Genomic DNA, 13,685 nt, shown 5'->3' with positions numbered 1-13,685 from the left:
GTGGTGAGATTTTACACGCTGCACCTTTAAAATGGTTCTTCTAGGTCAAAAAGACCCAGCATCCAGTTTTATTAATTCATAGTCCCTGGTAGCCTGTAGCAGTGACAGAAGGCCAAAGATACGGTTTAGTTTAGATCAGCCTCCCTGTAGCCGTTAACGTTTGATGACTATGCTTAGATGAATTACTGCAGCAATGTGTGACACTGACCCCGGCACTATTCCTTTCAAAATAATGAACACTGAATATCCCAGAATGCAATAAATTGGAATTGTTGCATGTCTTTATTTTTTTAGGTATTGATTGATTTACTGCATGTTTGTGTTTGTGCGGTTGTCATGTGACTGTGTCTCAAGTCCCATTATTGCATATCAGTTTGTTGCACACGCCCCTGTCGCATGGAAATAGAGGGCACGGGGGTTAGAGAGAGAAAGAGAGAAGGAGAGAGAGCAGAAAGCATTTCCTGCATACCTCTCTGCTGTCCGTTCTCTGCGTCTTCTCCCTCCCACTTTCAGGCTTCTGAGCAAGAGTACCTCACTGGTAGCTCTGATCCCCTCCCTCCCATTCTCCCTGCTGTTGCTCTACCCTCTCTACCTCTGGCACTCTTTTTCTCTCTATTACTCTCTCTCAGTCAAACAGAGGATTCTCCATAGCCAGCTGTAGGTTAATGTGAGCCTCACTTCGCATCATTGTTTCACTGATGCTCTCTTTGTTTTTCATTTTTTTCTCTTCTGACTGAATTTCTGACGATTCTGACATTCTGTGCTCGGATGCTTCTAAGGTGCACGAAGAGTAGAGGGAACGGGAGAGAACTTTTAAGACTGCTATCAGTGGACCTTCCTCTTGAATCAAGACGCGTCAGATTGGTTGATTTGCTGTCGAGAGACCCGTCACAGCGGAGGGGTTTTGGTTGTAACTGATGACTCATTTAGGTCATTTTCCTCCTTCAGGACCGCTGGATATAGATTTCTTTTCCTTTGCTGCACCTGTAGGTTTCCTTTCTAACACTCTGTGGGGACTTTTATGGAGTGTGAAATCTGTGCAGCAAGTGTGAAGTTTGACAGAGTATGGCCAGTGGAACCACAGCTGAGTGTTGAACTGCTTCTGTCCAGGAAGGCAGTCCAGGTAAGTCATCCAATTCACTTCCCGGATAGATTTGTATTTGTCTATTTACATGCATGTACTAAGAGCTTACCTGAGCACACCAGGAAATTCTATTACTGAAGGTTGAAGTGTAATATTAGCCCAGCCTGACTTCATCTCTGCCCCTGGTGCTTTTTGGAACTACTTAAGTCACCAAGGAGAAAAACCTTCTTAGTGATTTCTGTCTGATTCTTGACAGCTCAGCATTAGCCTTAACATGATTTCTGTGACTCAGTAAAAGCATCAATGCATTAATCCTGATACATTTACTTTTGAGAAATGACCATGTTTCAATTTAGCAATGTTCACGAGATTCTTCTGCTGAAGTTGTGCGGTGATCAGCTGAGGATAAGTTCAGGTTTGTCCAGTAAGGCTGGAAACATGAAACATGACTAAGATCTGAATGTGTGACTAATTTAACAAGTCAGTAACTTTACTTTAAGTACAGCACATAAGTCAAAGGACTCTCAAAGTCCTTCAGAAAACACCAACAAAACTTCTTTTTCTCCATGCTGCAAAAATATTAAAATGATCCTGATTCATCACTCAGAGTCTTAATTTATTCAAAGAATTAGCAACACTGTCAAACATACAAGAACATGGGCTACATCTTTGACTTGTGCACCATAGAAAACTAGGATCGCTCCATTTATGTGCTCACTGAAATTTATGACACATTTTGTGATGAGAGATTACCATTCTGCAAATATTAATATTCAGAAAAAAACAAAAAAACATAGATTATTTCAGTGTAAGATTTTCTGACTCATTTGAATCACACTGCAGCACGACTATTTATATTCAGTCTGTTGTTTCAAAACTTGGACAGACCCTCATTTCATGACCAGTTTGGCCTTAAAAAAAAAAAAAAAAACACACACATTGTGATGTTTTTTTTTTTTTATAAATCAGGTTAAATGTTAATCGGAATGAAATGTATCTTATTTTCAGCAGGTTGGACACATTTCGGTATCCACCTCTGCAAATATGCAAATATGCAAGCAGCCAGAGGTTTTTAGAGTGAGAAATGCAGGTTCTGGGAATAACTTCTTGGTGCTGGAGATTCAAAAGAAGGTCTGCATTTAAAGCGTGCCCATTAGGTCGTTCCCTAATTACTTATTTTGTCAAAAAGAAAAAAATGGACACTATGACTTACAGAAAACAGGCCAGTATAGTTTTTAACTTATAGAAATCTCTAAAAAAAAAAAAAAGATCCACTTAGGTAAAATAATTTCCATGCCTACGACAAGAGGTAATTTATCCATATATCCATTTCCTGTACATTTCTCTTCTATCCAGACATGACAACTGTGTCCATGGAGCCTGTAGGAGTCCTGGTGGAAAGGGGCGCCAATGCAACCGACCCTCCTCTGAACTCGCTTGAAGATACAGCCGCCACCTTCACCATTGGAACCATCCTCTCCATTATGTGCCTCATTGGAGTCTCCGGGAACATCTACACCCTGGTGGTCATGTGTCACTCCATGAGGTCTGCAGCCTCCATGTACATCTACATCATAAACTTAGCTTTAGCAGATCTACTGTATCTTCTCACCATCCCCTTTGTAGTCTGCACACACTTCCTAAAGGGATGGTACTTTGGGGATGCAGGGTGTCGGATTCTGATAAGCATGGACTTCCTGACCATGCATGCGAGCATCTTTACTCTGACAATCATGAGCACGGAACGCTACTTTGCGGTGCTCAAGCCCCTCGACACAGTGAAACGATCGAAAAGTTACCGGAAAGCTATTGCCCTACTCGTGTGGGCAGCGTCTCTAATCCTCACCCTACCGATGATTGTGAGCATTCAGCTGATGGCAGTGGGCACCAAGTCTATGTGTCAGCCCACTTTGTCACCCCTCTCCTACAAGATTTACATCTCCTTCCTGTTTTGCACTAGCATTGTTGCCCCTGGACTGATTATTGGCTATCTTTACATCCAGCTTGCACGTACTTATTGGATTTCACAGACAGAGACATTCAAGCAGACCAAAAAATTACCAAATCAAAAGGTAAGTTAAGAACAAATTAGTGTGTTTCATGGTATGGTTCTATTTTATACAAGTTTGCTTTCTCTTTGCAGTTACTGTCTCACCACTAATTATCAAAGATTTACTACGGATTGAATATTTAAATCTCTGTTTATGCCAATCCTTTTCAAAACCAGACATTTTTTCCTGGAAATGAAAGGACAACACAGCGTTTCCCATAGATTTACATTAGAATGCTAAAATATACTGTATTACACTGTACCATACTGTATATAATTAGGTATCCATTAATAAACTTAGGTGGCCCAAAGACTGGTTGGTGACCGCCTCGCAACCACTGGTTGTTAGGGAAAATGTAGAGGGGCCGATTGTTGTGATGGATAACAATTAAAATGCTGATGAGTTTGACTTTTCATTAACCACTTCAACTTCCCTTAGTTCTGTGCGACTGCCTGACAATGGTGGAAGACATTCAGCGGCTCTGCTTAATTAAAAATGCTAATATGACATACTAATACCACTAATGCCACTCCATTACAACTAAAGAGTATTAAAATGTTACATAAGTGAAAGTACTGTATGTAATTATAACTAGACAACTGTAGTTCAAGAATTAAAAGCACAGAGAAATGGCCCGGGGGTGGGGGGGTGTATAACTATCAGCCAGCAGATAATTATTATGCTCTGGATTTATCTGCTGATCATTTTCTCAGTCAAGCATATCCTCATATTTAAAAGCTGGAACAATAAATGAAATGTTACTCTCAGGCTACTGATGAAAATAATTCATACATAAATGTAAGTTCTTCGTTTATTTTCATACAGTGTCTCCAAACCGATCTTTGCTGAGCTGATTCAGCCTAGACCTCGTCCCTTCCTTCTTCCCAGTGTTCAGCTCAGCTGGAGATGAACACATCCCTCAACACCAACCCAATGACTACGTTTGAAGTTAGGCAGAGTGCACAAACCTCCACAGACATTTCCCTATTGATCAAGTTGTACTTGATGCAGTGTTTGTGGTTTCACTCACAAACACTGCTGATAATCAGAGAAAACCCATTCCAGTTTGTTTCATAGCAGGACGATTTCATTTTGTCCTAACATGCTGCACTAAATGCTGCCCATCAGCATCATTTGAAGGCACATCTTTACACAAGAGAGAACGTAGACTCTCCTAATTTCAAAATTTGCTAATACTCGATACTCACTTAATTCTCTTTCTCTGCCAGCACTGTGTTTAACTGTGAGTCTGTGGCTGTTATCAGGCTGCAGCAAGAAATGAGAGAATGAGCTACATTAGTATTCCCCACAGGGAAATAGTTTTGCAACAGTTGCTCAAATACTTGAACACTGTAAAAAAAAAAAAATCACACAAGAATATAAGAAACAACACAATGAAAGAATAGAGGAAGGTACTGGAAGGTTTAATGAGCTATCCTTGGCTTCCATATAATGCCTTAGAAGAGTTACAGGGTCACTGTCAAAGACCTGAACAGGGAAAACCAGATTTACTCATTAAAAACAAGTATAGCAAGTTTTACAGAGCAAGAGTCACTGCTGACTTATTAACCCTAACCCTTACAATCAAAATATGTAATTTTTGTTTTTATTAAAGTGTTCTCCAAGTCTTATCAGCTATGGAACAAAGAAAGTAATAAAAGTAATCATTCTGATAATTGACAAACCTCAAAAACTTTTTCAAAATAACATAAATAGAGTCTTTTGCCTTTCTCCAAAATATAGGGTTTGGGTTGAGTCAGACCACTTATTGATTTGCCCTATTTAAAAGGTTGACTTTTAACTACCAGTAACTATTGCTGACTTAAGTCATATGAATTAAATGTTTTGTTTCTGAGTGCACATGACCTTGTACAAGTTTCTTAAGTTGGCAACATATAGCAATATTTAGAGAAAGTTATTTGACCTAACAGCACCTCATCCACAGCAGAGATCATGTTAAAAAAAAAAAAAGCAGATGTTTGGTTATGAGCAGAATTAACAGCTACATTATTTTGCTACTATTTTTCAAGCTTCATAGTTAGCGTAATACATGGTGCAGTAGCACATTATTGTGATGCTTGTCAAGTTACTGTGGAAGGCAGTGTTTTCCCAGGTTCCTTCAAGCCTTAATTCTGCATATTTTATTGCAAAAATTGTCATGATGTTCTTCCATCCATCCATCCACACTTATCTAGTTCAGGGTTGCAGGGAGCCCGCAGCCTATCCCATTTGTCACTGAGTAAGAGCCTGGGTAGACCCTCAACAGGTTGCCAGTCTATCACAGGGCTAACATTAACATTTAGCTTGGCATTTTACATTATGCTCCAAGGTCAGGCGTCCCACCAAGTGAAATCTGAGTCTCTCTGATGGTACTTCTTTGCGGTCTTATGTCCTTGAAGGTGCTGTACTTGATCTTCACCATCGTGCTCCTATTCTGGGCATGCTTCCTGCCCTTCTGGATCTGGCAGCTGCTGGATCAATTTCACCCCACACTGTCTCTGTCCACCAAAGCCAAACGCAACATCAACTATCTGACCACATGCCTGACGTACTCCAACAGCTGCATCAACCCATTTCTCTACACACTGCTCACCAAGAACTACAAGGAGTACCTGAGGAAGAACAAGCGCTTGTGGACAACTGGCAACTACTTCAACAGGAGTCGCCGTTTTCAGCGTTCGCCGCGCAGATCGCCATCTGCCAGCAGTCAGCAGTGCACCGAGAGCTTCATGCTTACGCATACAGCATCACTACGAGCTCATAACAGCAGTCTGTGAGGTAGGAGCAGCTTTCTCTAACATTGTTGATATGCTGACTGATGAGAATACGAGACAAGACTTTCCCTAAGTACAAGTTTGTGCTGTCGTCATTTCCAGCTATCTTCCTATTCACAATCAACAGACTGAGAGTCATTGCATGCTTTAGAGTTGGTGGCTTTGTTGGAGTTTTCTATAAGAGGAAAGACTGATGAGTTTGCAGATAGTATTGATTGCTGCCCCTCTGAAAACATGTCTGTTTGGAGTTCCTACTTGCTGATATGCAGTGTAAAAAGGTCGTAGAAGCACAGAGTCAAAACTGTGGTTCTTTTTTGGCAACTATTACTAGATTTCTCTATTTTAGTGCTGCTGACATTTTGGCCTACAAACACCAACAGGAAGAGCACAAATGTGCAGAAAAACAGTTGAAAAAAAAAAGCAGTTTCCAAGTGGAATAAAGCAAATCAATATTGAGCAATCATCTTTAAAAACAGTTTGCCTTTCCCCAAAACGCTGACAGGTAATTGTTCACAATCATCTCAGTCATTACTGTTGCTCACAGTCGGCCTGTGAAGGAAGCTATTTATCAGTAGTACAGCAATGCTGTGTGGGTGTGAGGAAGGAGTGGCAGAATCTTTCACAGAACTTTTCATAGGGATTGAAATTTGTTCATATAGAATCTAACAGCCAAATAAAAAAATGCCCTCCCGCCGTCTGTCCTCTTCCACTTATCCTGCTCAGGGGGGCTGTAGCCTATCCCAGCTGCCATAGGGCGAGAGGCAGGGTACACCCTGTACAGGTCACCAGCCTGTCACAGGGCTAACACAGAGAGACAGACAACCATTCACACCAATCACCAATTAACCTAACCCCACTAACTGCATGTCTTTGGACTGTGGGAGGAAACCCACGCAAACATAGGGAGAACAAACTCCACATAGAAAGACCCCATGCAAGGTGGAATTGAACCTAGGACCTTCTTGCTGTGAGGCAGCAGTGCTAACCACCACACCACCGTGCTGCCATTAAAAAATGCCAAATGTCTTAAATACAGTACTGTACCAGTCAAAAGTTTGGACACAACTTTGGTACTTTACGTCATCAGTTAGTGAAATGAAACTGACTTTTTCCCCAGCCATTAAAGTTACGCATACCAGCCAATTAAAAGTTTCAGCCTACTTCCTCCAGGAATTTGTTGACATTTTTGAGTCCCTGTGTTGATACAATGATTACTGTTCCTTATACTGACACAATGATTGCTATTATCTCACATATAAATTAAAAAAAAAAGAAAAAAAACTGCAGTGGAAATGTAGCAAGAAACACCCACAAGGCCAATCAAAAAAAGTTACAGGCTGGGTTGATGCAACATATAGTTACATTTCTAGGGAGGTGCGTGTCAGGGGACGCTGTAGGGTATGTCGTAGGGTTTCAGAGGGTTTGTGGATGCGACGTACCGTAGGCACAGATTTCCCTCTGAAGCATAAATCCCCAGCAAGTCCCCACTGATGATGCAAAATACCCTAAGACTAACCCTATGCTACTGGAATGTCTTATTTTTAACTTGTGAAAAATTGTTCCCCATGTCTCGGCAGTCGAGGGTAAAACACCCACAGAATTCTGTAATACTTTGCTTTATAGTTATTCTATAATGCCTCAAGGTTGCTTCTCCCCAAGGTTTTCTTTCCTATTCACTTCACAGTGTCAGATTTTGTTTTTTAACTCTATTTTTAAACGTCTACTTTAACAGTTCCATTAAGCAAATGAATGTGGATGTTGTGTGGAATCTGCATAAAGTTTTGATTATTTCCTTGCTTTTCATCATCTCAAAATGCCCCACTTCTTGTGATGCAGACATATTTTGTTTATTTTGTCTTATTTACGTGCCTGCCACTCAGCCTGACTTTATATTAAATCAGCTTCAGAAGACGGTAGCAAATGTTCCTTGTAGAGGAAGCTGGACAAATGATGACAGTGCAGCAGAGGGTGAATTCAGGGTGGGGGTGGGGGTTGTGTGCCAGTACACACACACATAAACACACTAACTTGGAGCTGAGAGCTTTGGATGCACACCCGTAGCTGTCATGTAACAAAGAAGCCGGCCGATGCACAATGCAACACATGCTGTTCTTTTCCAGATTATTTACCATATAAATAACTGATTACATTATAGTTATAATGCAGATCATAACTAAGTCCAGATGGACACAGCAGGATCTCACAGCTGAGCAGCTCAGTATTGATCCCCATACATTTACTAATGAAGCCAATCTGACTTATGTTTCACAAAAATATTCCTTTTTCTTCCCACAAAATGGAAAATAGCGGGAAAATCCAATATTTATGAGCAGTTAATATATTAGCAGAGCTTTGCTCTTGGTTACTTGGTGGTCTATGAATGAGAGCAGCAGTGTGACATATACCACCACTCTAGGAATACAATGCGCCATAAATCAGAGAATATAGCTTCATATTAGTGCTTGCACATCACATGTATGTATGCATATACTTTCTTTTCTAATGCCCTTACCACTGCCATCAATGTAAGCCCTGTATGTATCCTCCTGAGACCCTGCACCTCATACTTCATTCTGCTCAATAGTGTTTTTACTTTATTAAGTCATGTTGTTTTTGTTGTGTTATGCTATAAAATAATCCCATTATCCACATTTGAGGACGTTTTTTTTTCCCTCACAAAGGTATGTAACAACCATGTAACAAAACACAACTTCCTGTTCAAAGAGGAAGCTTAGTTTATATACATATCAGGTCCATCTAATCACAAATATCTGGGAGAAATTAAAAATGCATCTCAAACAGGAGCTCAGGTCTCAGGAGGATGTATACAGATATATACAGGATATAAACTTTATTTAAACATGGATTCATCTCTTTGCTGATCCAAAGGTATACCTTACAACTTCTAGGCTAATTACATTCCCAAGGTGCACAGTAGCAAAAAAAAAACATCCAATCACTGAGTTTAAAATTTGGTCATGTCAGCCACTGTTGGCTAAAGACTGCACTGTTAAGAGATCTGCAACACAGACTACAGCTCAGTTAACTGATCGGGCAGTTATGGCTCTGTGTCCAGTTAACGGCTGTAGCACCAAACCCCACTGACCTGTAACCAGCTTGGTCTCCACTGCAGCGGTGCCTTTGGTATTGAACACTAGTCCATCATGTGTAAATGAAAGTCATTAAAAGTGGTGGGTGCTACGTAAACATATACAGTCATAATAGTACATTATGTGGGAGTGTCCTGTGGGTGGTCTGTAATATGTAAATACAGATTATGATGAAATTCACAGGTTTCCTGTTCCAAGACTCTGCCGTGTACAGCTCGTCACTCTGAAGGTTGTTGCTGAGCTCGGTCTCTCTCATAAGAAGCAATCACAGCAATCCCGAATGTGTTTTGATCCAGCAAAACGTTAAATTGCTGTTATACAGTATGAGCTTTTAATTATGATGACATTTGAACAGTTTATGTTCCCTGAAGAAACACAGGGTGATTTTACAGCTATTACACACTTGGCAAACAAATCTGCTCATTTTCTTTAATACTGAGAAACATGAAAGGACTAAAAAAGGCACCTGTACTCCTGTTATTGCAGATTTAAATTAAATGTCCTCTGAGACGCATGCAAAGATTTGTTCATAAAACAGTGATGTACTTTGCTCAACTCCCACAAAGAAAAAAGATTACCTTTAAATACATATTTAGCTGTCCAATTCAGTTGCTGGATAGCAGCATCGTTCCCCCCCTGTACCCAAAGGCTGCTTCACACTCCTGACTAATTAAAATAGGCTCTCAGTGAGACTCAAACACCTCCTGAAAAGCAGTGTTGGAACAAATGAGCTCATTGAGTCTGTTTAATTTGTTTTCAAACTTATAAGTTTACTTTTTATTGGCTTCCACACGCGTCTTTGATTGGCCAAAGCAGCTTTTTTGTAAAAAGGCCCCTTGACATTGCACAAGCGCTACCTAATACATTTCTGTACTAAATGCAGAGGTAATGGGTAAATTTTTCCTCCATAAAAGGTCTGGCAGGCTATGTCAAAGTGCCCTAGAACTGCATGTTTATTGCAGCTCTGGAAATAGAAATAGAAGGAAACAGGAACTTTTTTTGCACTTAGTATAGAAAACTGAAAACACTGTATAGCTGTATATGGCAGTGGTTTAACATTTGACCACATGTAGCCTCCTCCTTGACGAGTTTAACTATTCCATACATGTAAAACATGAACAGCACCTGTTTATTAAAAAATGTCATGGCCTCTGCTATTTTATATACATAATACAATAACATACAGCAGCATATGATTTTGAATACCTAGCAAATGTTCTACAAACACAGTAATATATCACTGCCGTAGTGGCAGCTCTAAATACTTGCCCTTTTCCTTCCAGATAAAGAGAGGAAATTAGTCAGCAGGGGATGTGGGAATAATCGTGAATGATTTTGCTGTTTTAATATTTTTGCACAAACTCTACCTGAACATAAAAAGAGAATAATTCATACACAAAAACAGTCACTTGACTCCAATTGATTACACTGAAGAACCATCTTTCAGTGATTTTATAAGAATATTCATTTTGATTGCATGAAAGGTCTTCTGGTATCAGTGGGTTATTCAGAGCAGAGACCAAAGAAAAGGAAAGCAACTGCAGGGGAAAGCGAGACTCTTGCAGCTTTACATGTTGGTAAAGTCTGAATGGAAATGCAGGTCTGTTGGCCAGCCCACTCCTGAGATCCATTCTGAAATATGTGTAATAAAGATTCACGAGGACGGTTTTATTTGTTAGAAATGTCACTTCATATATCTCAACATGTTCTTGCTGGATTGTTGTGAAATGTTAACAGTTCACCGAGGATGAAAAATCACATCGTAATGTAAACTAGACTTCAAATTTTTTATTTAGTAACAAATCTCAGATTTGTCACAAAATGTCGTAGATCAAAATAAAACGTCACAACTGCTCTCTGTTACATATTTTACTCTTCAAATGTTTTTGCCTTGCTGCTTCAGGCGCTTGATGTTTTCAATAGAATACACTGTATAGCCAAAAGTATTCACTCACCCATCCACATCATTGAATTCAGGTGTTCCAGTCACTTCCGTGTCCACAGGTGTATAAACCAGCACCTCGGCATGCAGACTGCTTCTACAAACATCAGTGAAAGAATGGGTCGCTCTCAGGAGCTCAGTGAACTCCAGCGTGGTACCGTGATAGGATGATACCTGTGCAACAAGTCGAGAAATTTCCACACTACGAAATATTCCACAGTAAAGTGTCAGTGGTATTATCACACAGTGGAAGCGATTGGAAACGACAGCAACTCAGTCATGAAGCGGTATCACAGAGTGGGGTCAGTGGATGCTGAGGTGAACAGTGCACAGAGGTCAAATAGAAGGACTATCCCAGATATGGTGACCAATAATTGACCAGTCACTGGCTACTGTTAGCCGGTTTCACAGTCAGGCATGCCCCCCCCCCACATCCATTTTTTTGAAACCAAGATGGCGAATGAACCAGAAGACCGGTTATTGGGTTTAAAAAAAAAAAAATCAAAACATGCCAGCACACTAAACTAAGAATATAGTAAACGCATCAGTTTTACAAAGAGTTGCTATTTTCTCATTTTAATGACAGACATGATATCTGAGTTCACCTAAACATGAACACTGTCCTCCTTGTGTGGTTAGCACATCTTTGTGGGCAGGTTCTCATATAGAGGTACATATTTTGAATTATTGGAGGTATCCAAGTCCCACCTGTAAGTTAAACTGTAACACAGTAAAGACCAGTCGCAAAGCTCTGTATGTGGGATATGTTTAGTTGATACGTTGTTATCAAAGCTAAATGATCAAAGCTATAAAATATCTTAAAAGGCTCTTTAGGTTCACAGCGTCTGTGCAGGTATGCACACATTTTGCCAACTGCAAAGATCAAAAGAGAGCAGCCCAATCATTCCCCATCAGACAGACATGCTCCAGCTTTAATTATACTTTAATCCCATGTCCACAGCTGGGCACATCAGCCCCACTTTAAAGACTATGTGAGAGAACATTATAGAGTTATTGATGGGTGGCTCATTAACTTGGTTTCATCTTATAGCACCCTTCCCCTAGATCTTTAATTTCAGCTGCCAAATGAAAATGCAGGTGGACCTGGTCATGGCTGGCTGAATCAAGCTGAGGTCACTTCTGGAAAGGGCATCCAGAAATGCAAAGGCTAATTCTCTGCCTTTCATTCATGACACTAAAAGGACTATTGATCTCCCAGTCATTTATCTGAAAGCTGATTACATTGAGTTGGCTCATTTTGGGAATTGGAAATGGGAATTGCTGTTCTCTGATGACAGGTGATAGGAAACTTTGAGTGTAATATCTAGAGACTATGTTGTCCGAGAAAGTCTTCAATGTGATCAATAAGTGCCCTGACTCCCCCTCCTCTGTTGTTCAACAAGATTATAGAGACATGAACTGATTGAGTTCCTCCCTCAATCAGTTCATGTTCATTTTCCAGCCTTCATTTAGAAAGGTCTTAGGCTGATGAAACATTGGCTCTGCTGATGATTCGGGTCACACTCAAACATAAATTTCAGCATCTGAAGAGCTCATGTTATTTTCCTCTCCCAGATTCCAGCCAGACACCTGGAATGAATTGGGAATTATATGAATTCACCAAAGCGAATGCTCAGGGATTGATAGGAAACTTCAGCAGGTGACATCATTTTATTTTCAGTTTCTCTTTTGTGCTTTGAGCGCTTCAATCTGCAAATATTTCCACAGTTTTGCAAAGAGCCGCCTTCCCGTGTGGTTTACTCAGTCGCAGTATGTGTGTGATTTTTTCACACATCCAATTTCCACTCTTTCAGATCTCACAAAATCAGTTATTTAAAGGGTGCACGGGAAATAAGAAAAAACTCTTGTTGGGCCTCACACTTGATTCATTCACAGAGATAAGATTTATTTCTTGCTACCTTGATTATACCATGATTGCACAGAAGTAAATGCTATTACACTAAATGGCCAAATTTTTTTATTTTATTTGCTTTGAGGCTGCAGTCAGAAAAAGCATAGATGTAGATGGGAGTGAAAAGTCCTGCGGTGATCCTTCACTCGAAATTTATGAACACAGATGCAGTCAGTTCTTTTAACAATGACCAGAACGGAGCAAACTGAGGTTGTAAACGGGCAGACGTGTGACTGATCTACAAATGACACAGTCAGAGGTTGTTACTTGTAATGTGTTCAACATAATATAACTGCAGGTTTTATGTTTGTGTGTGTCGAGAGCAGCAAACAGAGGTGGTAGAATTTGAGGTGTTAGTGGACAAATGTAACAGTTTCAGTACTAAAGTGAATCTTATGAGCAATGAATCCTGTCTTTTTTTTTTTTTTTCTTCAGTAAACAGCAGTTTGTTGGAAACACTGTGTGCTGCGTTTGGTATTTAAATGTGGAAATTAGAGGGAAATTTTAACATAATTTAGCTGAAGATTTCATATCTCAGTAGGGCATGGGCAAAACACCTCACCTAGGAAGCATCCTGGAGGCATCTTAGTCAGACAGCTAAACCAGATCACTTAGCTCCTTTCGATGTGGAGGAGTAGCAGCTCTACCCCAACTCTAAACAAGAGCTCCACCACCTTTCAGAGGAAGCTCATTTCTGTTGCTTGTATCTGCAGCGTCATTCTTTCAGTCACTGCCCGCAGCTCACAGCGTAGGTGAGGGTAGGAGCGTAGATCACGAGCTTTGTCTTCGCCGCACAAACTAGGACAGTGTCC

At 40.3% G+C, this 13,685-nt stretch overlaps 1 protein-coding gene across 1 annotated transcript in view; it reads left to right on the top strand.

Annotated features, from left to right (window-relative positions):
* The first annotated feature begins 585 nt into the window (after nt 1-585).
* Nucleotides 586-13,685, top strand: part of uts2r (urotensin 2 receptor) — a 46,552-nt gene continuing 33,452 nt past the window's right edge. The window contains exons 1-3 of the mRNA XM_030755503.1: nt 586-1,123; nt 2,441-3,156; nt 5,535-5,913. Coding sequence (XP_030611363.1) covers nt 2,443-3,156; nt 5,535-5,912 — 1,092 coding nt within the window. The 5' untranslated portion in view covers nt 586-1,123; nt 2,441-2,442 and the 3' untranslated portion in view covers nt 5,913. The remainder of the gene's footprint in view (nt 1,124-2,440; nt 3,157-5,534; nt 5,914-13,685) is intronic.

Source organism: Archocentrus centrarchus, chromosome 19, assembly GCF_007364275.1.
Source record: "Archocentrus centrarchus isolate MPI-CPG fArcCen1 chromosome 19, fArcCen1, whole genome shotgun sequence".
Classification (NCBI taxonomy): Eukaryota; Metazoa; Chordata; class Actinopteri; order Cichliformes; family Cichlidae; genus Archocentrus; species Archocentrus centrarchus.
Note: the sequence above shows the minus strand (reverse complement) of the source record. Positions and strands in the feature narration are given on the sequence as shown.